Source organism: Humulus lupulus, chromosome 1 (genome assembly GCF_963169125.1).
Source record: "Humulus lupulus chromosome 1, drHumLupu1.1, whole genome shotgun sequence".
Taxonomy (NCBI): domain Eukaryota; kingdom Viridiplantae; phylum Streptophyta; class Magnoliopsida; order Rosales; family Cannabaceae; genus Humulus; species Humulus lupulus.
This window is the reverse complement of record NC_084793.1, coordinates 291,922,490-291,946,309: the sequence shown is the minus strand read 5'-3', so window position 1 is coordinate 291,946,309 and position 23,820 is coordinate 291,922,490. Positions and strand designations below refer to the sequence as shown.

General features: G+C 38.9%; 1 protein-coding gene across 1 annotated transcript in view; it reads right to left on the bottom strand.

The window, feature by feature from the left end:
- LOC133779004 (uncharacterized) overlaps nt 1–23,591 on the bottom strand; it is a 29,243-nt gene extending 5,652 nt beyond the window's left edge. Inside the window, exon 1 of the mRNA XM_062219013.1 lies at nt 23,438–23,591. Coding sequence (XP_062074997.1) covers nt 23,438–23,591 — 154 coding nt within the window. The remainder of the gene's footprint in view (nt 1–23,437) is intronic.
- Between the last annotated feature and the right edge of the window lie 229 nt (nt 23,592–23,820).

Genomic DNA, 23,820 nt, shown 5'->3' with positions numbered 1-23,820 from the left:
TCATCTTGATATCCTCACAAGGTCACCAGTTGCAAAGCGCCTTACTCTTCCAGTTCAAAGCGTCAAACAACGAGGCCGAGCACGTGGCCATGCTGGTCGGACTACGTTTGGCCCAGTAGGCAGGAGCAACAAATATAGAAGTCCACAGTGACTCCCAACTGGTGGTCAGGCAGATTTTAGGGGAATACCAAATGAAAGGGGAGAAGATGGCCGCCTACGTGACACGAATTCGGGAGTCACTCCAATCTTTCAAGAAATACTTCATCCGCCAGATCCCCAGGGAACAAAATGTGTTTGTAGACACATTGGAAAAATTGGCCACGGATGTTGAAACATAACTCTTCGGGATTGTCCCAATAGACCATCTACCCGCGCCTAGTATTCAAGCCCCCGCAATCATCAAAGTTATAGATGTTAGGAACGAGTTTCCTAATACACAACGGAATTATGGTGGGTTGGCCTAGTGCACAACAAAATTTTTGTAACATATTTAAACTACCTTTAAATATGCAGATCCATTAATATACATACATTAATCATAAGCAAGTAAATAGAAAACATACATCTTGATGCCTATCAAGTGTCCTTACTATCTTTTTCGTAATTTGAACGAACTTCCTATCCAAGCTGCTCCCAGGTACTCACACCAAGATCTTCCACAATGTTCTCTACACCTCAAGAAGTGTGTGGGCATTTAGAGAATTAAGGATAGTTAATTTCTTATTCTACTTGATGTACTCAACACATGAGATCAAGAGAATAGGCCTGAAATTGGTTCTGTATCTTTTACAGGGAGGGATAGAAAAATATCGTTATTTTCACAGAGCGAATAATTGTCTTTTTTTGAGCATCTTGATTATTTTCTGATTAGTGATACTTAAAAAGAAAATATTCAAATTTAAAAAATAAATTTGTAACCAATTTACAATTTATCTTTTAATTAATTATCTTATTAATGAAAATATTCAAAACTAATTTTTGAATTTTTCATTAATTAATTAATTAAATAAATAAAATTGAAAAATCTATCCCTGAAAATTATGCAGTAAACGCCACACACAGTCCATGAACTGTGTGTGGTCGTGTACCACCCTATATTTTAGTGATATTTGATTTTTCTATTTTTACTTAATTATTTTTTCAAACTACTTTGTCAGATAAAAATCTAACAACCTGATAATTAATTCAAATTTAAATTAAATATCTTTTTAGCTAATTATCAAATATAATTAATTATTTGAATAAATATCAATATTTTAAATTCAAATCCAATTTGAACTTATCAGATTATTATCTCCCACTCAAATAAAAATATTTAATTAATTCTACCAATTAATTAAAACCAGTAATAATTTCAAAATTAAATATTTAATTAATTATAATTTAAAAATTAATTTAATTATTTAATATAATTTCGAAAATGACATATTAATTAATTTTGTTAATTACAACTAATTGTAATTAATCACTATTATCACATAATTGCATATTTGGCCCGAAAAACAAATTTCTTCTTAAGTATGTCTTTCAACCATTTTTCCCTTTATATCAACTCTTGCCTTGAATAGTGTTGATATAGCCGCTGAGGAGACCTATGGACCTATAATTCTAAACTCCATAAATTTGAGATTATTAATTAAACTCTTTAATTAAATAATCTTAATTTATTAATCTCATGATTACTCCACTATAAATATGAGATTGCACTCTTGTAATTATAGACAATTCATTTACTGAGTACTTTATAATGATAAAGCATCCATTGATATAATCAATGCATACAAATTAACCCTCTAATAATGGTTCATAAATAATGGGGAATAAAATTACCGTTTTACCCTTTTAATTATCTCTTGTTTCCTTAAGTACCATTGACTTTACTAGTGAAGGTTAATTCATAACTAAATTATGAATTTGAGCTCAATAATCTTTCACTCCCAAAAGTCAACCCTTAAGAGAGCCATTATTCAATCTCTTGCGAGAAGGCATAGATTCCATATCTGTATACTATGTCCCCAGCCATTTACATTAATGAGTTCCCAAAACAAAAGTTTCTAGCCTGATCATTCTGACAGACCCTAACCAGTGAATGAAAGAACTCATATAACATAAACAGGAGTTCATAGTAACTTCAGGATTAATATATATTTGTATATGATCATTAGTTGATATATTTAATGAATACTTCGAAATGGTTTTTAACTAAGTATTAATAAACATATCTGGTCCAGTTCTATATATTCTCTAATATATAAAGTATCTCCACTAAAGTGTCCTGCTATACTAGTGATCTGGATCTAGATCACATGTATTCATAATACTAGTAGACCATACTTGCAGTAATTAATCTAAAGATTCCATAACTTTATTTTACTGTGAACTATTCAAGTTCATTTATCTCAAACACAATCCTCCCGTACCAATACGTGTTTGAGATCACATATATGAACTTAGGAATTTTTCTGATATTTACATAATATTATCACATAATAATATAGTCCATAAAATATATGCATAACTAATTCAATTTATTTATTTCTTAAAACATTGTCTACTACATATGCTTTCAGGACACAATTCCCAAAAATCTCTCACTTGCCCTAAAGCAAATGAGGCATCTCTCTAATTCCCATGTTTCTTACATGCTCCTTAAAAGATTTCATGGATAAAGTCTTTGTGAAAGGATCTGCAAGATTATGCTCTGAAGCTATCTTCATAACTGCAACATCTCCTCGATGAACTATCTCTCTTACCAAGTGATACTTCCTCTCGATGTGCTTTCCCCTCTTGTGACTCCGTGGTTCCTTTGAGTTAGCTACTGCCCCACTGTTATCACAGTATAGGACTAGTGGCCTATCCACATCTGGCACTACTTTCAGATCGGAATAGAACTTTTTGAGCCACACAGCCTCCTTAGCTGCTTCACAAGCTGCTATATACTCGGCTTCCATGGTGGAGTCTGCAATGCTGGTTTGTTTAATACTTTGCCAGACTACTGCTGCTCCTCCAAGAGTAAACACTGATCCAGAAGTCGATTTTCGACTATCTCTGTATGATTGAAAATCAGAATCAGTGTAACCAGTGGGGTTCAGGTCTCCACCTGAATATACAAGCATATAATCTCTAGTATTTCTAAGATACTTGAGAAAATTCTTCACTGCAATCCAATGACTCAATCCAAGATCTGATTGATAACGACTGACTATCCCTACTGCATAACAAATGTGATATCTTGTACACAACATGGCGTACATTAGACTGTCTACCGCTGAGACATAGGGATAGTGTCTCATATCTTCCTCTTCCTGAGGTGTTTTCGGGCACTGCTCCTTGGAAAGGAATACTCTAGAACGGGTTGGCATATCAACTTTTTTGGAGTTTTGCATATTAAAGCGTTCTAGCACCTTATCAATATAAGTTGCTTGAGATAGTGCCAAAGTTTTGTTCTACCTATCTCTAAGAATTTTAATGCCCAGAACATACTTGGCTTCTCCTAAATCTTTCATTTGGAATTGTTCAGCTAACCAGTTATTTACCTTTGATAATGATGTTATGTCATTTCCAATCAGTAATATATCATCAACATAAAGAACGAGGAATACTACTACACCATCTTTGATTTGTTTATAGACACAAGGTTCATCAACGTTTTGTTTAAAACCAAACGTTTTAATTGTGTCATCAAATCTAAGATTTCAAGATCTAGAAGCTTGTTTGAGTCCATAGATGGACCTAAGAAGCTTGCAAAATTTTTGCTCTTGACCTTTTACTTCGAACCCTTCTGGTTGAGACTTGTAAATGGTTTCGTCAAGGTAGCCATTCAAAAAGGTTGTTTTGACATCCATTTGCCAAATATCATAATCCATGCACACAGCAATGGACAAGAGTATACGAATGGATTTTAGCATGGCTACAAGAGAAAAGGTTTCTTCATAGTCAACCTTTTCTTTCTGTGTGTAACCATTGGCTACAAGCCTTGCTTTGTAGGTCTCTACTTTCCCATCCACTCCTATTTTCTTCTTAAGTATCCACTTGCAACCAATGGGTTTGATATTCTCAGGTGGATCTTCAAGAACCCAGACAGAATTGGAATACATTGATTCCATTTCTTGGTTCATGGCTTCTTGCCATTTGTCCTTGTAAGAATCATTCATTGCATCTTTAAATGTCAATGGATTGTCTTTGTTTGTGTCAGACACAAGCATTTGAACTTCGTGTTCATAGCGTATGGGTTGCTTACTAGCCCTCCCACTACGACGAGGTTTTCTACTATTCAGACTAGAACTAGCAGTTTCCTCTTGCCATTTTTCATTGGTTGTTGCTGATGACTTTGCAACTTCATTCGAGACCATCTCCTCCAGTACAACCTTACTGCGAGGTTTGTGGTTATTAACACAATCATGTTCAAGAAAAGTTGCATTTGTCGATACAAATGTTTTATTTTCTTTTGGACTATAGAAAATTCCACCTCTAGTCTCTTTGGAATATCCCACAAACATGCACACTTCAGAGCGTGATTCCAACTTCCTGGTCTTTCCTTTAAGAACGTGTGCAGGACACCCCCAAATTCAAAAATGGTGTAAACTAGGTTTATAACCATTCCATAATTCCATGGGTGTCTTCTGGATAGACTTAGATGGAACAACATTCAATATGTATAGAGCACATTGAATCGCATAGCCCCAGAATGATAGTGGTAATGATGAGAAACTCATCATTGATCAAACCATATCTAATAACGTTTTGTTTCGTCTTTCTGAAACACCATTTTGCTGTGGCGTTCCAGGTGTAGTGAGTTGGGATTGAATACCATGCTCACGCAGATGGTCCTCAAATTCAAAATCCAAATACTCTCTGCCCCGATCAGATCGAAGAACTTTTAGTGATTTACCTAATTGCTTTTCAGCCTCTGCTTGAAATTCTTTGAACTTTCCAAAAGTTTCAGATTTTCTTTGCATTAGGTATAGGTAACCATATCTTGAATAATCATCAATGAAAGTGACGAAGTATTCATAACCTCCTCTTGCTTGTACATTAAGTGGATCGCAAACATCTGTATGTACCAGCTGAAGTGGTTCTGTAGCTCTTAAACCTTTAGCAGAGAAAAGTCTCTTTGTCATTTTGCCTTCTAGACAGGATTCACAGACAAGGAGAGATCCAATAGATAGTTCTCTTAAAGGACCATCCTTTACAAGCCTATTAATTCTGTCTAGACCAATATGGCCCAATCTCAAGTGCCACAGATATATTTCACTATCGGAATCAGTCTTTTATTGTTTAATAGATCTAGGATTAGCTGTTTTAAATAATTCATAATTATAAGCAGATTTCTCTTTAGCTTGCAATTTATAAATCCCATCAATAGATTTTGCAGAACCTATCTAAAAACCATATCTTGAAATAATAATCAAATTATTATTAAAAGAAACTTTAAACCTTGTTCATGCAACATAGAAACAGAAATTAAGTTTATAGAAAATGCACGAATATAATAAACGTTCTCTAAAACAAGAAATTTATTCTTCTCAAATTCCAAACGGGCTGTTCCAACTGCTGCTGCAGAGACAATTTGACCACTGCCTACTCTCATAGTCACCTCTCCATCAGCAAGCTTCCTCGTCAAACTAAGAATTTGTAGAGAAAAACAAACATGGTTAGTGGCTCCTGAATCTACTATCCAGGATGAGGAATTGTCTTCCACTAAACAAGCTTCTAACACAAGTAAATCAAATTTACCTTTCTTTTTCTCTTTTAGGTCAGGGAGATACTTTGGACAGTTTCTCTTCCAGTGACCATCTACTCCACAATGAAAACAAGTCCCTTTAGGGGTCTTCTTTTTGGAGCTTTTGGTGTTCTTGTTCTCTTTCCCTTTGGATGACTTTTTAGGCTTCTTTGAATTCTTGTCTTTTTCTTTCTCCTTGTCCTTTCCATTTCCATTTTTTCTCTTTTTGGTTTTAGCCTTTGAAGAGGATGGGTTAGAATCAGCAACATTTCCTTCTCCTTCTTTCTCAGAACCTTTGTTAAGAGATTCATAAGTTTGCAATTCATTCAACAACTGTGTCATGTTATATGATAATTTGTTCATGACATAGTTAGTTGTGAAACCTTTAAAAGCTAGAGAAAGCGAATCAAGTATAATTCTTACTTGAGTCCTTTCATTAATGATTGCCCCATGGATAATGCATTATATTGATCATGTCTAATACATGTTCTTTGACAGAAACTCATTTCTTCATTTTCTTGGTCATGTAGGATCTGGTGGCCTCATGCCTGCACTGATCTGACTCCTGCCCAAACATATCTTGAAGGGTATCCCAAATCTCATAAGCATTTTCAGTGTTCTCAAACTTCTTTCTGAGCACATCGCTCATACTCGCAAGCATATAACACTTTGCTTTGTTGTTTGATAATATCCAATTATCAAACTTTTCCCTTACAGTTTTGGCAGCAGTAGCGGGAGGGACTTCATGATATTCCTCAGTCAAGATAAATTTGTGGTTCTCACATATTAATACAATGTTCAAGTTTAATTTCCATTTCATGTAGTTTTCACCAGTTAACTTTTCATTTGCAAGAAAAGAAGATACAAGATTTGAGCTAGACACGATTGCTGAAAATAAATAAATAAACAAAAAAGAATTTATGCATATAATAAATATCAGTAATTTTCGAAATAGTAAACGTGATGCATGGATGCAACAATTAAAGAACACATAAAACATAATTACTAATTCCACGATTAATTAATTTGAACATTAATGGACTAGCCTTAGGGTAGGTCAGACTAATTCCAAATTCATTTTGAGACAAGTTCTCAAATTTATAAGTGAAAACTTAAATCAATATTTCTCTTTTGACTTATAAACAACCGCTTGTTTGGTCAAGGATACACTAGTCTGCTCGAAAGCCTAATGTACCTGTAAGTGTAACCCATTATTTTAGATCAATGACTTAACTCAAGAGTGTGCTTTAGGGCCAGTCAAGCTTGAAATACATCATTAAATCCTATTCTTGAATAAGAATTTTTCCTTGAGAATAACACAGTCGGAAGCCTTCCTTAGGGGGACACAAGCAATGGTGCCGTGAGACCCTCTCCATGCTACCTCGGTGCCAACTAATAATGGAGACCATGTGACTTATTGTCATAACTCCCCTTCCCACTCACTATTTTAAAATACGTGTTTTCTCAAAACATCCTATGCTTTTTAATTGGTTTGTAAAAATAAAGTGATCTATTTTTACCAAATGATATTCTAATAATTACTAATACAATTAAGCAAAATTAAAAATATAGAACTATGCCCTAATTAATTGAATTTTAATTTGCTATATTTACTAAGAATATAATTTATTATTTAATAAAACAATTTGATCAAATACTAGAAATTAAACAAATTTTAAAATCTATTTCCGCTCTCGAACTAGTTAAAACTAGATTTATTATTATATGGTCCATCACATAAAGCATATAATCACAAAGGACAATCCTAAGGCATGTTTCTACTCATATGAGATGCATGCATAATTTTAAATATTGTGTGGGTTATATGTATGGCATGTCAAGAATGCATGATAAAGTATTAAACATTTTAATCACATTCAAACATTTAAATAAATAAATAATAACTAAATAAATAAACGCGGGCTGGGTGTCTTGGGTATTTCTAGAAAAATTACAACACTTGCAAAAATATACACAAAAATGTAAGAAACTAAATAAGACCTAAATAGATCTCTATCTACTACTTTGGGCATTCACAAATAGTCTTGATCCATTAAGTCACTTATCCATTTAATTTTGAAATAAAATAACTTCTAATTATCTTAAACAAATTTTAAGAATAACTAACTTGGGCTTTAATGCCCGATAAGTTATTTGGCCTAGTTTGAATTTAGGCTCACATAATTAATTCAAAATACAATAATTTTAATTATGGGCTAAAATTAATTAGGCCCATAATTTAAATGAATAACATTGATGCAAGCCCTAGGGTTTAGAAACCATAGGGGCGGCTAAGAGTGGTGGCTCGGCAGGGGCACGACAGCTGCTGGGTGGTGCGGCTGGGGCGCATGGTGGGCGCGGGGTGCGCGAGGGAGGTGTACAGAGGCATGCTGGGCGCACTAGGAGGTGTGCAAGGGCGCAATGGCGAGGTGCGCAGTGTAACATGCCGGCCTTGAGGGCATGTTACAAGCTAGGATGGTGCTCGGTTAGATGCGCACGCGAGGGTGCAGGCTGGTGAGCATGCTGATGCCTAGTTTGTACGACAGTGACATTTTCATAAATATCTTCAATATTGCCCGGAAATGGACGGGACTTGGTAGGTTCCATATTGAAGGGTCAATGAACGCTATGGTACAATTGGATTTGGGAGATTCAGAGAGTTGGCGACCTAAGAGCCAAATATGTCTCCCAAGAAAAAATCATATATGTTCCTGGTAGAAGGCTAAAAGCTCAGAAGGCTCTTAGTAGGGGGAGCACCTGGTGTCAGCTCTCCACCACCCCCTGGCGTAGGTGTAATGCCCCAAATTTCCTAATAAGGTTTAGGACCTTGATTAGGAGGCCGGGATGGCCATAATTGATTTACTATAGTATTTAATGATTATATGCATGTTTACGTGAATTATATTATTATATGATGGTGGGTGCATGCATATGGGGGAATTTATTATTGTGAGGGTATTTTGGTAATTTGGCCACTGTGGGTGTAATTGTATATTTTGAGTGCATGATTGTAATTAATTAATATAGCCACATTATAAGGTGGATTGGTTCGAGCTATTCGACATGAGACGATCATGGGATGTAGGTGTTCGGTCTAGTCATAATGGGTTTAAGTTCGGGGCTCGGGGTGAGTCTTGGGGTGAATTTAGTGATTATAGCGTTACCGGGGATTTTAGGGTAACGGGATATGATTTAATGGTATTTGAGAATATTGAGAATAGCGGGAATTGGAGAGCGTTAATTATGATTAGCGGATTAAGCTAAAAGTTCCAACTTTACCCCTAGAGTAGCTTGGAAGACTTTAGATGACACAAGGGCAAATTGGTCATTTTGGGGGTGGATATATGAGATTTAAGTGGCTGTAGAAGGTGGTGGAATAAACAGAGCAAAACAGGGGTTTGCTTCCTCTTCTCCCGTACATCATCTCCTTCACTTCCCCTTTGAGGGTTTTTGAGTTCTTGGTGGAGTTTCAAGCTAGGGAAACTTAAGGGTTGGATTGGAGACTTGATTTGGCCTGTGAGGGAGGTCCAAAACCGGTTCCAAGGTAAGCTTTAGCCACTGGTTTTTATGCATGCTCTGTTTTGATTATTAGTTTCAGCCTTAGAGTTTTGATGTGGGGAGTGTGAATCAAATGGGGTTTTAGTGTTGGTTTGATTGGGGTTTGATGTGAGTGAGCTAAGGGAGTTATGTGGGGGTTTAATTACATGTTTGAGGGAGGTTTTATGAAGGTTTGAAGGGTTGGTTTGGGAGGAAATCGCACAGGGACAACTGGTTCGTGCGTGGGCGTTCTTGCTGTTCTGGGCTGGGCGCCGCGGCGCAGCAGGGGTGCGCCGCAGCCCTTGGTGTCTGGTAGAGGGAGAGCCCTCTCTGTTTGAGGGCACGCCGCGGCGCAGCAGGGGAGGGCCGCGGCCCTTAAGGTCAATTTTGCTAAAAATGTGTTTTTAAGCTTGGGGATTCAAGCCATAGGCCTCGGGGTTGTACCTAGTACCCGGTTAAGTAGGGATTGATGTCCCGGAGGCTAGATATTGATTTGGGAACTTATGTTGATCATTTTTATTGATGATACCTTATATTTGGTTATGACTAGGTGACCGCTAAAGGACTAAAGTTGATCGTTCTCAAGGGTCGTTCTTTTAATCGTTCTAGCCCGACATTGAGGTGAGAAAACTGCACCCTGTGTATATGAGACATGCATGGCTATTATGATGCATGTTGGTTGATTACTGAGTATGACATGCGTGGTTATTATTGATGCATGTCGGTTGATTATTATGTATGACATGCATGGCTATTCTTGATGCATGTTGGTTGACTATTAAACGTGACATGCATGGTTGTTATTGGTGCATGTTGGATTGTTGAATATATTGCATATGATGCCTAAAAAACACGTGATTAGGACATGCTTTGTATACTGGGTGTGATATCGTTCAGAGCTTGAGCCTCTGTGTTAATGCATGGTCCTAATTGTACTAATATATGTTAAGTAAGCATGATGAATACCTTGTTTATGGATATTGGATATGTGATATATGTTTGGTGGCAGGGCTTACCTGTGTATGGCGCTGACTTATTAGTCAGAATCGACAATGGTGTCAGATCCGTCTGTGAAGCTGTGACTTATTAGTTAAGTTCACCACGGGCTGAGCACTGGTCGTACTTTACCGACCTAAGGGTCAGTGGTGGCAGTGCGTTGTGAACGCCGGGCCAAATAAAGATTAGATCTAATCGAGGTCGGCATTGAATGACTCATATGGGGTATTAATGCTGGCCGACCGGAAGGTCAATGAGAACTATAAGCGCTTGCCTGGTCTAAGACCAGATGATTTCAGCCAAGGTATATGACCCCGGTGACCGTTTGTCACATGGCTAAGGGACGTTGTCCATAGTTTCGACTCTAGAGTCGTGAGGAAGGTTATGTTGGTGACTAATCACCTTGCACCTGTCCTAACCAAGCTTATGAACGAAACACTTGTCAGTTAAGCCCTGGTGACCCTATCGTCACATGGCTAGAGGGAGCGATGCTCATTATTGTGACTTTTGGCTATTGTCACCTATCTGTATGGACCGTTGGTTCCGAATGGTTACCGTGGTTATTGTTGATATCATATCATGTTATATGGTGTTTTCTTGCTGGGCTTTGGCTCACGGGTGCTACGTGGTGCAGGAAAAGGCAAGAGGAAGCTGGACCATCCTTGAGTTGGAGAGCTTAGGTGATGACGTGTACATATGCAGTTGCTCGTCCGCCACGGCCGAGGTTTAAAGTGGAACTAGGGTTGAACCCTGTTTTGCCGCTTAGAACGACTTGTTGTAAATATTTTCTGTAATAAACTCTTAAATTATATTTTCGGGATCCCAATGTATATATTAAACGTTCTAGTGAAACGTTACATCTTAACCAAAATGTTTAATCCCTAAACCGCTAATCATACTTAGTTCACGATTTTGGCCAAATGACTCGATTATCGAGTTTAGCACTGTTTACAAGGCACACCGTAACGGTCCTTGGAGTTTGGGGCGTTACAGTAGGTGCGTCAAGTGAGCTACTACTAGTTAGGAGGACTAGTAGGGCGGGCATATGAGGACCTTGAGTACTCATGGACATTACCGGGCCGCCTCAGTAGTGCGTCAAAGTGTGCTGCTAGAGGTTTAGGGGTACGGTTCCCTTGGCTTGCCGGGATGTCGCTTGCATGGAACATGGACCGAATCTTCGAGAGACATCGTGGTGCACCATGGCCATGAGTCTCGACACGAGATGGCACGGGAAGTCATTCATGAGACTTGTTAGCATACAAGCATTGGAGGGTGCACTATGCTTGAGTAGGACAGAGGTCCAGTGTGTGCTACTATTTTGGCAGCTAGTCTCAAGGGCCTGCCAACATGCATGAAAGCATGGTGCCTTGAGGATTGGACATTGGACGTATGGAAGTCCTTGGTCTATGATGTGAGCTATTCGAAAAGTATTGATTGGGGTATGATGAGAGGTGTTGGCACGTCAGCTTAGTGTTGGCTCTTGGCCACACATGCTACCTTGGCTTGTGAATGTCTGGGTGAGCATCGGTGTTGGGATTTTCCTTGCCATAGTGAGAACCTATGGACAGTGTGAGCGCCTTGGCTAGATATCCTTGATGCATGGTTGCACTCATATATGCTTGAGAGCATGACTCAGTGAGAGTTGTTCAAGAGACGGAAGTGTGTAGAGGCAAACAGTCGCGCGAAAAATGTGCCCATTGTTATTCGAATGGTTAGAAGGCTGACCTTGGCTCAAAGGAGTCAAGGTGTCGCACGGACATTTCCACTATCAAAATGTCAGCCCGTGATAATTGGAATTAGAGCCAGGTTCATCTCAAGTGAGGGATGAAACTGGTTGGCCCATCCTATAGGGCATTTAGGCGTGCAGAAGGACCATAAAGGTCTGGATGCTTGGACATATGTCGTTGAGCCTTTCAGTCACCTAGAGAGGATCAGTAGGCTGAGATGGGATAAGACTTGGTTGCTCTTCTTCGTGGGAATACTGGACATTCTAGCGAGGGGGCAAGTTATGGTTGCTTCGAATCAAAGCTCGGTGATGCTAGAAAGACAACAAACACATGCAATTGTGGAGAGGTGCTACAAAAGAGTTGGAACTCATTGACACGAGACAAGGTTTGATCGAGAGGTCAAGGTTGTATGCTTGGTTCACTAGTTCAGGTTCGCCTGAGTGACAATGTAAGTCACACGGAGCGTTGTTGTTGAAAAGGGAACTTGTATGCAAGAGTGTGGGAGCATAATATTGGCCGTCAGACGCTTGTTAGTCTCGACAGTGATCGAAAGTGGACAACTTTGAGGAATCAAATTAAGATGAGCATGGAATGCTTCAGTTGCTACTTGTGTGCGAAAGGGCATCACATGGAGACCAAGGTGGCAGTGGCCGCGATTGTCAGAGGATAGTCGTACTTGGAAGTGTTTGCATGTCATCTTGTTCTGACCCGGAGGGGAAGCGCTGAGACAATGGAGTGGGACGTGTTGGCTCACAGGGATGTTAGCTGGTGTGAGCAACACTAAGGTATTGTAGGAGATGCTAAGTTGTGGAATATATGCATCAAAGGCCAGCGGGGCCGAGTAGACCGCGTGTAGTGGTCATAATAGTACTAGAGTTTCTTGAGTGCTGTAGGGCTGCGTCGAGGAAACTTAGTATTGGAAGAATGCTTAAGGAGTCCTAGATGGTGCTTGAGTTTAAATGTGGGCCAAAAGGCCTTGCTATTGGGACTTAGTGACCATAGAAGCCTAGAGAAGTTGCCCGAAGGGGCGATATGCTAGTATAGAGCAGATGGATAGCTATGTGGACAGTGCACGCATAAGGGAATCGACAGTGGTGCTACAAGAAGTAGTTGAGTCGAGAGTCACATCCTGCGGGGTGCACTTCTAGAGTTGTTTTGTGCATGAAGAGTTGGGGTGGTTAGACGTCCTTGCGTGTAGGCAAGTTGTCGAGGAAGCCAACAGTTGAAGTGGGGGAGAGACCTTCACGGTTCAAACATCCAAATAGTAGCCCAATGTTCCATTACAAAAGCATCGAGATGAGTTATCATGGAGATCGTTAGTTGTTTAGAATGTAAAGTCAAGGAGACTCAGAGACAAAGACTGAGCCAGTTACCTAGGGTGAAAGTCGTCAGGACTCAGGTACTAAGGTAACATCAGTGCAATGTTTGCCTAAGGTGACAATCAGCAGGACTCAGGTACTAAGGCAGCGTAGAGATGTCAAGGGGCGAAGAGTCAGAATGACTGAGGCATTAGTTCAACATCATCTTCAAAAGTGATAAATGGAACGAGGAACCGCATGTGAGAAAGCGGTTAGCTTGCGAGCTATACCTTGAGAGGTACACCTCGAGAAGAGAAGTTATTCCCAAGTTGAATTGGGGGAGCCCACTATATCATATGCCGAAGGGAGATAGCGGATTTGGACAAATTCAAACCTCAAGGGTGAGGTAAAGTGCAGTCAAGTTGGTCAAGATTCAACAGGCCGTCTAGAGTTAGGCAAGGTTGATTTGGAGGCAGAACTTGAGGCACGATGCTGAGAGTCAGCATGAGTACCAGCCAGAAGGCAGTGCAGTGGTTTCAAATGATGTCAGATCATTAACCACATTGTAGAAGCTCAGGGTAGAAGCTATGCTTATGGTCAGGAGTGGCCATTTTGCATTAAGCCATGGGTATGCAGTAAGGCCGGAGGGCCAAAAGTCTGAGAGACTACTTTGTGAAGTCTGTGTGAAAGGGTGCACTAGATACTGCATAAAGGCTACATTTGACATGAGTGCCACGTTGAAGAGAGACACGCCTTCACCGGAAGGATGTTTGGTAGGTGTTGTTGGGAACGCTTGGTTTGCGAACCTCACCCCGAGGGGTGCACCTTAATTTCCTCCTTGTCAATAAGAGTAGGCATTGGAAAATTGGCGGGAAAGCAACAATAAAATGATGTGTTGGCTTTGGGGTCAGTGTTGCAAGGGCTGCTTGGTTGACTAGAGGGACGTAGTGATGGACTCAAAAGAGTTCATGTGTGCAAGGAGTATTCGAGTGCAGCGACACTACTTCATGGGAGGTTTCTGAATAGCGACAGTGGCATGAGGTCTTGGATCGAGTCCAAGAGTGGATGCGGGAGATCATCACCAAGTCAATGATTCTATAGTGGTAGAGGGACTAGTGCAGACTCAAGATTCGGAAGAAGCATGGAGTGAGCTTAGGAGTCGTGGCAGGAAAAAGATTGGCCAGCGGTCTGTCAATGAGGGCATCAAAAATTGAAGTGGGGGAGAGTGTAACATGCCGGCCTTGAGGGCATGTTACAAGCTAGGATGGTGCTCGGTCAGATGCGCACGCGAGGGTGCAGGCTGGTGAGCATGCTGATGCCTAGTTTGTACGACAGTGGTGTTTTCGTAAATATCTTCAATATTGCTCAGAAATGGACGGGACTTGGTAGGTTCCATATTGAAGGGTCAATGAACGCTATGGTGCAATCGGATTTGGGAGATTTGGAGAATTGGTGAGCTGAGAGTCAAATATGTCTCCCAAGAAAAAATCATATATGTTCCTGGTAGAAGGCTAAAAGCTCAGAAGGCTCTTGGTAGGGGGAGCACCTGGTGTCAGCTCTCCACCACCCCCTGGTGCAGGTGCGTCAAGTGAGCTACTACTAGTTGGGAGGACTAGTAGGATGGGCATATGAGGACCACGAGGGGACTCATATGTCTCCATGAGTAGGAGCACTCATGGACATTACCGGGCCGCCCCGGTAGTGCGTCGAAGTGTGCTGCCAGAGGTTTAGGGGTACGGTTCCCTTGGCTTGCCGGGATACCGCTTGCATGGAACATGGCCCGAACCTTCGAGAGATATCGTAGTGCGCCATGGCCACGAGTCTCGACACGAGATGGCACGGGAAGTCATTCATGGGACTTGTTAGCATACAAGCATTGGAGGGTGCCCTATGCTTGAGTAGGACAGAGGTCCAGTGAGTGCTGCTAGTCTGGCAGCTAGTCTCAAGGGCCTGCCAACATGCGTGACGACATGGTGCTTTGAGGATTGGACTATGGACGTATGGAAGTCCTTGGTCTGTGACGTGAGCTATTCAGAAAGTATCGAATGGGGCATGATGAGAGGTGTTGGCATGTCAGCTTGGTGTTGGCTCTTGGCCACACATGCTACCTTGGCTTGCGAATGTCTGGGTGAGCATTGGTGTTGGAATTTGCCTTGTCATAGTGAGAACCTATGGATAGTGTGAGCGCCTTGGCTAGATGGCCTAGATGCATGGTTGCACTCATAGATGCTTGAGAGCATGACTCAGTGAGAGTTGTTCGAGAGATAGAAGTGAGCAGAGGCACACAGTCGCGTGAAAAATGTGCCCATTATTATTCGAATGGTTGGAAGGCTGACCTTGGCTCAGAGGAGTCAAGGTGCTGCACGAGCATTTCCGCTGTCAAAATGTCAGTCCGTGACATGCAGGGGCGCGCTGGGCTGGCAACAACGCAGGGGCTGTGCACGGCTGGGTATAGGCTCGGGCTTCGGGGCACGGAACCCGAGGCTCTGGCCTTACATAATTTTTGCATATAATTTAATGCAGAAACTTAAATTACAAAAAATTCCTATGCCGCAAAATGACTTACATTTTTCATCTAGAAATTTAAGAACAATTCCTAAACCCAAAACACCATATAATTAACGACCCTTAAGAATAAACTATAATCATACATACATCCATTCATTCACATATATTACAATAATATAAGAATGCATATTATGCCCACACAGTAAATAATGTATGCAGAGATTAATGATCGTTCTGGTACTAATTGTTAGGAACGAGTTTCCTAATACGCAGCGGAATGGTGGTGGGTTGGCCCAGTGTACAACAAATTTTTTGTAATATATTTAAACTACCTTTAAATATGCAGATCTATTAATATACATACATTAATCATAAGCAAGTAAATAGAAAACATACCTCTTGATGCCTATAAAATGTCTTTGCTATCTTTTCGTAATTTGAACGAACTTCCTATCCAAACTGCTCCCAGGTACTCACACCAAGATTTTCCACAACGTTCTCTACATCTCAAGAAGTGTGTGGGCACTTAGAGAATAAATGATGGTTAATTTCTGATTCTACTTGATGTACTAAACACATGAGATCAAGAGAATAGACCTGAAATTAGTTCTGTATCTTTTTCAGGGAGAGATAGAAAAGTATTGTTCTTTTTCACAGAGCGAATAATTGTCTCTTTTTGAGTATCTTGATTATTTTCTGATCAGTCTTATTTAAAAAGAAAATATTCAAATTTAAAAAATATATATATTTCACCAATTTATAATTTATCTTTTAATTAATTAATTATCTTATTAATGAAAATAACCAAAACTGATTTTTGAATTTTCCATTAATTAATTAATTAAATAAAATTGAAAAATCTATCCCATGAAAATTATGCAGTACACGCCTCACACAGCCCATGGACTATGTGTAGTCGTGTACCACCTTATATTTTAGGGATATTTGATTTTTCTATTTTTATTTAATTATTTATTCAAACTACTTTGTCAGATAAAAATCTAACAACCTGATAATTAATTCAAATTTGAATTAAATATGTTTTTAACTAATTATCAAATATAATTAATTATTTTAATAAATATCAATCTTTTAAATTCAAATCCAATTTGAACTTATCAGATTATTATCTCCCACTCAAATAAAGATATTTGATTAATTCTACCAATTAATTAAAACCAATAATAATTTCGAAATTAAATAATTAATTTAATATAATTTCGAAAATTATAATTAATTAATTATTTAATATAATTTCGAAATTAATTTTATTATTTAATATAATTTCAAAAATTATATATTAATTAATTTTGTTAATTACAACTAATTTGTAATTAATTAATTAATCACTATTATCACATAATTGCATATTTGGCCTGAAGAACAAATTTCTTCTTAAATATGTCTTTCAACCGTTTTTTCCTTTATATCAACTCTTGCCTTGAATAATGTTCATAGAGCTGCTGTGGGGACCTATAATTTCAAGCTCCAATAAATTTGAGATTATTAATTAAACTCTTTAATTAAATAATCTTAATTTATTAATCTCATGATTACTAAACTATAAATATGAGACTGCACTCTTGTAATTATAGACTTTTTATTTACTGAGTACTTTATAATGATAAAGCGTTCATTGATATAATCATTCCATACAAATTAACCCTCTAATAATGGTTCATGATTAATCGGGAATAAAATTACTGTTTTACCTTTTTAATTATATCTTATTTCCTTAAGTACCATTGACTTTACTAGTGAAAGTTAATTCATAACTAAATTATGAATTTGAGCTCAATAACATTTTCAATCCCAAAAGTCAACCCTTAAGAGAACCATTATTCAATCTCTCACGAGAAGGTATTGATTCCATATCTGTATACTATGTCCCCAGTCATTTACATTAATGAGTTCCCAAAATAAAAGTTTATAGCCTGATCATTCTGACAGACCCTAACGAGTGAATCAAAGAACTCATATAACATAAACAAGAGTTCATAGTAACTTCAGGATTAAAATCTATTTGTATATGATCATCAGTTGATATATTTAATAAATACTTCAAAACGATATTTAACTAAGTATTAATAAACATATCTGGTCCAGTTCTATATATTCTCTAATATATAAAGTACCTCCACTAAAATGTCCTACTACACTAGTAACCCAAATCTATATCAAATGTATTCATAATAGTAGTGGACTGTACTTGCAGTAATTAATCTAAAGATTCCATAACTTTATTTTACCGCGAACTATTCAAGTTCATTTATCTCAAACACAATCCTTCCATACCAATATGTGTTTGAGATCACATATATGAACTTAGGAATTTTTCTGATATTTACATAATATTGTCACAGAATAATATAGTCCATAAAATATATGCATAATAAATTCAATTTATTTATTTCTTAAAACAATGTCTACTACATATGCTTTCAGGGCACAACTCCCAACAATAGATTACTCTACGTCTTGGATGGGCCCTCTCATCCAACACCCAACCACTGGGGAATTGCCCGCGGATAGGGCTACCGCCACGAAACTTCAGTACCAGGCTCCCAAATACGTCATGATGGTTGGCAGACTCTATTGCAGGGGTTTGTCCATGCCTTATCTTCGATGCGTATCCGGGACAAAAATGAGTGCAATCATGCATGAAGTGCACAAAGGTTTCTGTGGGGATCACACAACCAGACTCAGCTTGTCTAAGAAAATGCTAAGGCAAGGATAATTCTGGCCAACGATGAAGAAGGATTGTGTTGATTACGTCCGCAAATGTGAACAATGCCAAAGTTATGCGAAGATCTCGCGAGCCCCTCCAACGGAAATAACCCTGATGACTAGTCCCTGGCCTTTCGCAGTGTGGGGAATCGATTTAGTAGGATCACTCCTGACGGGGAAGGGTGGAGTAAAATACACCATTGTAGCTGTTGACTATTACACCAAATGGGTCGAAGTGGAACCAATAAGCACCATCACCTCCAAAAAGGCTCTGGACTTCGTCATTAACAACATTGTGTGCCGATACGGCCTCCCTCACAAAATTGTGTTCGACAACGGGAAGCAATTTATAGAGTCCAAGGACTTTACATAGCTAGTTAGATAGTAGTAGTAATATTAGTAGTAGCTAGTAGTAGTTATAGTATGTTTATGACTGTGGATTTTGGTTCAAGTCGGGATTTAGTTGAACACTCGTAGTAACACTTATAGATTTTATAAGTTTAACCTATAGATTAAGAATATTAATTATAACATAAGGTTTGATTAATATAGCTGATTATGAAGATGATATTTATTATACTATAAGGTTTAGATAGAACTAATAAGATCATGACACTTGTCATGTGCATGTTTATTGAAGAATTAAGTATTTTTGAGGAATAACCCCAGAATCTGCCAGTACCTTTAAAATCGTTAAATGACTCAGTCAAACATGTTTACTTAAATCAAATTAGGTTGAAAAAGTGCAATTACGTGTATAATATTTCAGCGTATGCTGATATATCGCAGCTCTAGGGGTGATACATCGCCACACGGGGAATACGAAAAACATGTAATAACTTCGTATGAACGCTTCGACGACCTCGAGAAGATAGGCCTAGGCGATATATCGCCTACTATGGGTGATATATCGGCTCTATGGCAATATTTTCAAACATTTTTGAAACCGAGCTCATTTTAATCCTCAACCTCTTAGCAAGCCTCTGAATCTTTTGACCGAGTCTTAAGCCTCTGCTGAACGAATATTCAAATGTTTTTCAATTAAATATTAATTATTTTTATTCAAGCTAAAAGAAGATCTTTTCATTCTTGAACTCTATAAATAGGACCTAGTACCCAGCCATTTATTTCATTCTTCAAGCTGAGTTCAAAGCCTTCAAGCTGCTAGGTTTACTTTAGAGTGTTAAACACTTGGGTTGGGGTTATAAGCTTTATCATCTTAAGCTTATTAAACACTTGGGAAGTAAGGTTAATAATGTGTTTTCGATATTGAGGTGTAGTTTGGTTATAGAGCATTTAAAGGTATTCCTATTCCTAGTTCATTTCTGTATGTTTCATTAGTTTCTTATAGTTTTCTCTACTAAAATCCTAACTCAATATTTTCCATTCTTGGTCAGGCATTTAAGTTCTTTGAACTTGAGGTTTCTTTTCAGTAAGCTCTTCTTCTCGGTGGTTTTAGTTCATTTCTTTTCATCTCTTTCTTTTAGAATACTCACATTCTTATTATTGGTTTTAGGAGTGTTCCAAAATCCCATCCTTGTTCTCACTTCCCGGTATTGGTAAGGAAAATAGGATAGTTTCTATATGCTTATGTGTATGTTTATGTATAATATGCTTATGCTATAGTACGTTATGTTATGTTTTATCTAGGGCTCATAGTTGCTTAGTGCCCTAGTGTTTATCATTTTTATGTTTATAGTTATGATTTACCCTACCTCAGATATTAGATAGGGGATGTAGATGGTTTATCACATGTCTTAATGGCCATTAATAGTGTAGTCCTATATGGTATACGTCTTTATAGTCATATGTTATATGTTTATGTTTATATGCTTTTAGTAGATTTTCCTTGCTGGGCATTAGGCTCATTCCTTTACTTTATATGTGCAGGAAAATAGTATGGCGGCGGAAAGATTCTTGGTGGCTTGGGATTGTGTATTGAGGAAGAATGGATTCGATGGACTGCGTGAATGATTCGAGGATGACGTTGTTTTTAGTCATTTTAATTATGTTTTCTATGTATTTTTCGCACCTGATTTTGTAATGAATTTATTTAAGATTTAAATCATGTTTTATTTTTAAAACTGTTATCCAAAAAATTAGCATTGATGACGTGGCAAGTGATCCCTGGACACGTGGCTGACACCTGGAAAAGCTCTGCTAGAGTATCGACCAGAAGACGCATTAGAAGCAGTAAGCAGCCCAGTCTTACCTGCGACCAGTCTGGTGGATGGTTCCGCATACAAAGCAACATTAATGAGAAGATCTTTGTAAATCCCGAATTTAACTCACACAATCTCCTGAGTATCCGATTATTCAGGAAAGAATATCTGTAACAATCTTTTGTAATCCCCCTTGAGCCTATAAATAGCAAAAGATAGCTCAAGGAAGGGACTTTTTTTTGGCTTCTGAATCATTTGAGACTAAAGTAATTCTCCTAGTGATATTGTATTGTTCTTGAGAGGTTAGTGAAACTCATTGAACCCTTGTTCTTTGATCACTCCTTTGGTTCTCATATCAATAACAATCTAAGTGGACGTAGGTTATTACCAGATCCTGGGGCCGAACTCTATAAAAAATATCGTGTTGTTATTATTTTTCGTCATTACGTTCTTCTCTACATAATCATTCATATCAAGCATATTCTGACTCCGTGTCAGTTGGCCAAATCCTGGGTCAACAAAAACAATAGGATCCCATACCATACTCTGAATTTTATGTATTTCGACATTTCCTTTATAGTATTTAATAAAGTTATGAATGTTTCATATATATGTTTTCTTAAGAATAGTGTCTATGTATAAGCATTTTTAATGGTCCAAAGTCTAGAATTAGTTGGGTCATTACACAATTTGATAGCGTCCACTTCACCGACTTCTGTAAAAGACATGGCATCATCAAAAGCTTCTCCGCAATTGCAAGGCCCCAAGCAAACGGGCAAACATAGGCCGTGAACAAGATTCTGAAGGGAACACTAAAGAAAAAACTCCAAGCCTGCAAGAGCAAGTGGTTGGAAGAGTTTCCCCGCATACTGTAGGCCTATTGGACCAAAGAAAGAATGTCGACCAGAAATAATCCCTATTCAATGGTATACAGATGTGAAGCGGTCATCCCAGTAGAAATGGCAGTCTCGTCTCATAGACGAGACACATACGTTCCTGTCCAGAACTACGCCTTACTCCAAGAATCCCTAGATCTCATCGAAGAGATCCGGCAGGAATCACAAGTGCAGTTGAAGATGTATCAGGGTAAAATTGCTAGGCAGTTTGACTCTAAAGTTAAAAGCCGAAGTTTCGAAACCGGCAATCTACTCCTTAGAAGAGTCTTCCTTGCAACTCAAGATCTAGGAGTGGGGGCTCTGGGACTAAACTGGGAAGGAACCTATGAAATCTAAAATGAAATATGTCTGGCAACGTATCGCTTAAGGCGACTAGACGGAATGGAGGTCGCAAGGGCCTGGAACGCAGAACACCTTCGCCGGTACTATTAGTAGTCGAGAGGATCTAATTATGTTTCTTTCTAACATTTTTTATTTCTAGTAATGTACGCCCCAGGGTGATTTATTTTTAATGGAAATGGCGTATACAAAACACTGTAAGAAATGTTGTAAGGTAACAAAAAGTTTGCGTCCGTCTTCAATTTTTACACAAACAAGTGACCTAGGACTACACACTTTGGTCACTTAGGGGGTAAGGATGCAAAGCTTGGGGCTTAGTCCGGATCCGGATTCGTATAGACTGGGGGTTCAAAACCTAATAGGATACAAGGTAAAAGCCCAGTCCTACCTGGACCCACATCGTCCGAGGGGTTCAAAACCTAACTCCCAACAAAAAGGATGCAAGGCTAAAAATCCAACCCTACCCAGACCCACATCGTCTAGGGGGTTCAAAACCTAACTCCCAACAAAAAGGATGCAAGGCTAAAAGCCTAGTCCTACCCGGACCCACATCGTCCGGGGGGTTCAAAACCTAACTCCCAACAAAAAGGATGCAAGGCTAAAAGCCCAGTCCTAACCCAGACCCACATCGTCCGAGGGGTTCAAAACCTAAAAGGATGCAAAGCTCAAAGCCCAGTCCTAACCCAGACCCACATCACCCGGAGGGTTCAAAACCTAGAAGGACTGCTCAAAGTCCAATCCTGACTCGGACCGGTATGGTCCAGGGGTTCGAAACCCAACTCCTAAAAATTGGTCCAGAGCTAACGTGGTCCCGGATAACCAAATCCATATTAATGTTTTCCTTAGAATGACCTAGAACCATTGAAACATGAATGTTTAAATTGGTTAAAGTTAGTCTTATAAACGGTCCAGGCCGTTGGAACCTGAACCTCAGGTTCGAAATAAGATAATAAACTAATCTCTGATGGTCCAGACCATTGGAACTTGAACACTAGAGTTACAACAAATAAATCAGATGACAGTTATTGACTCTTTAACGGTCCAGGTCGTTGGAACCTGAACCTCGAGTTCAAAACGAGTTAATTAATTAAGTCATATCTAAAAAATCCGTAACAATCCAGGCCGTTGGAACTTGAACCATAAAGTTGAGATAAATCAGTTAAGTTATATTGATAAAGTCCAAAATGGTCCAGGCCATCAAGACCCGAACGTGGGTCTCAAGACAGGTTAAATTCCTTCTACCCTAGTGGTCCCAGCCATTGGAACCAGGACCCAATATTCAACTTGGATTCATGTAGAGTGATAAAACACTTAGTGAATTTAGAAGAAAAAATGAACAAATATAAAGTGGAAACCATTATGTAGAGAAAAATCAATATATAAATATGGATGATAAAAATTGTCTTGGACGCATTCGCGTCCATAAATATAATGCAACTACAAAAATAGAAAGGAAGCCCTCATAAAAATACAAAGGTCCAGACCTAGGCTTCGTTCTGATCCAGGACATCCGGAGCATTCTCACCCTGTTCATCCCCAGCTAGGAACACCACATCAACTTTCTCCTTGGCTTTGAATTCAACTCTCTTTGCAGCTAGATCCAGATAGAGGAGGAGATTCATGTTCTTGTCTTGGAGCCAAGTCATGTAAATAGCCTCATCAAAAGTGGCTGCCAACATCTCGTCAGCCTGCTCCTTCTCTTAGCGAGCCTCCTCGCTTCGTTTCATCTCCAACTAAACCTTGCTCTCCAAAGCTTGGTTCCATGACTCAAGTTTTACCACCTTCTCCCGCTCCTGGAAAAGTTGGACCTCAACCGCCTCCAAAAGGGCTTTGATCGAAGCCTCTGAGCCACAAACACGACGTAGCTCTGCCTTCAGGTTGTCCACCGACTTCTTATGTTCGGCGTCC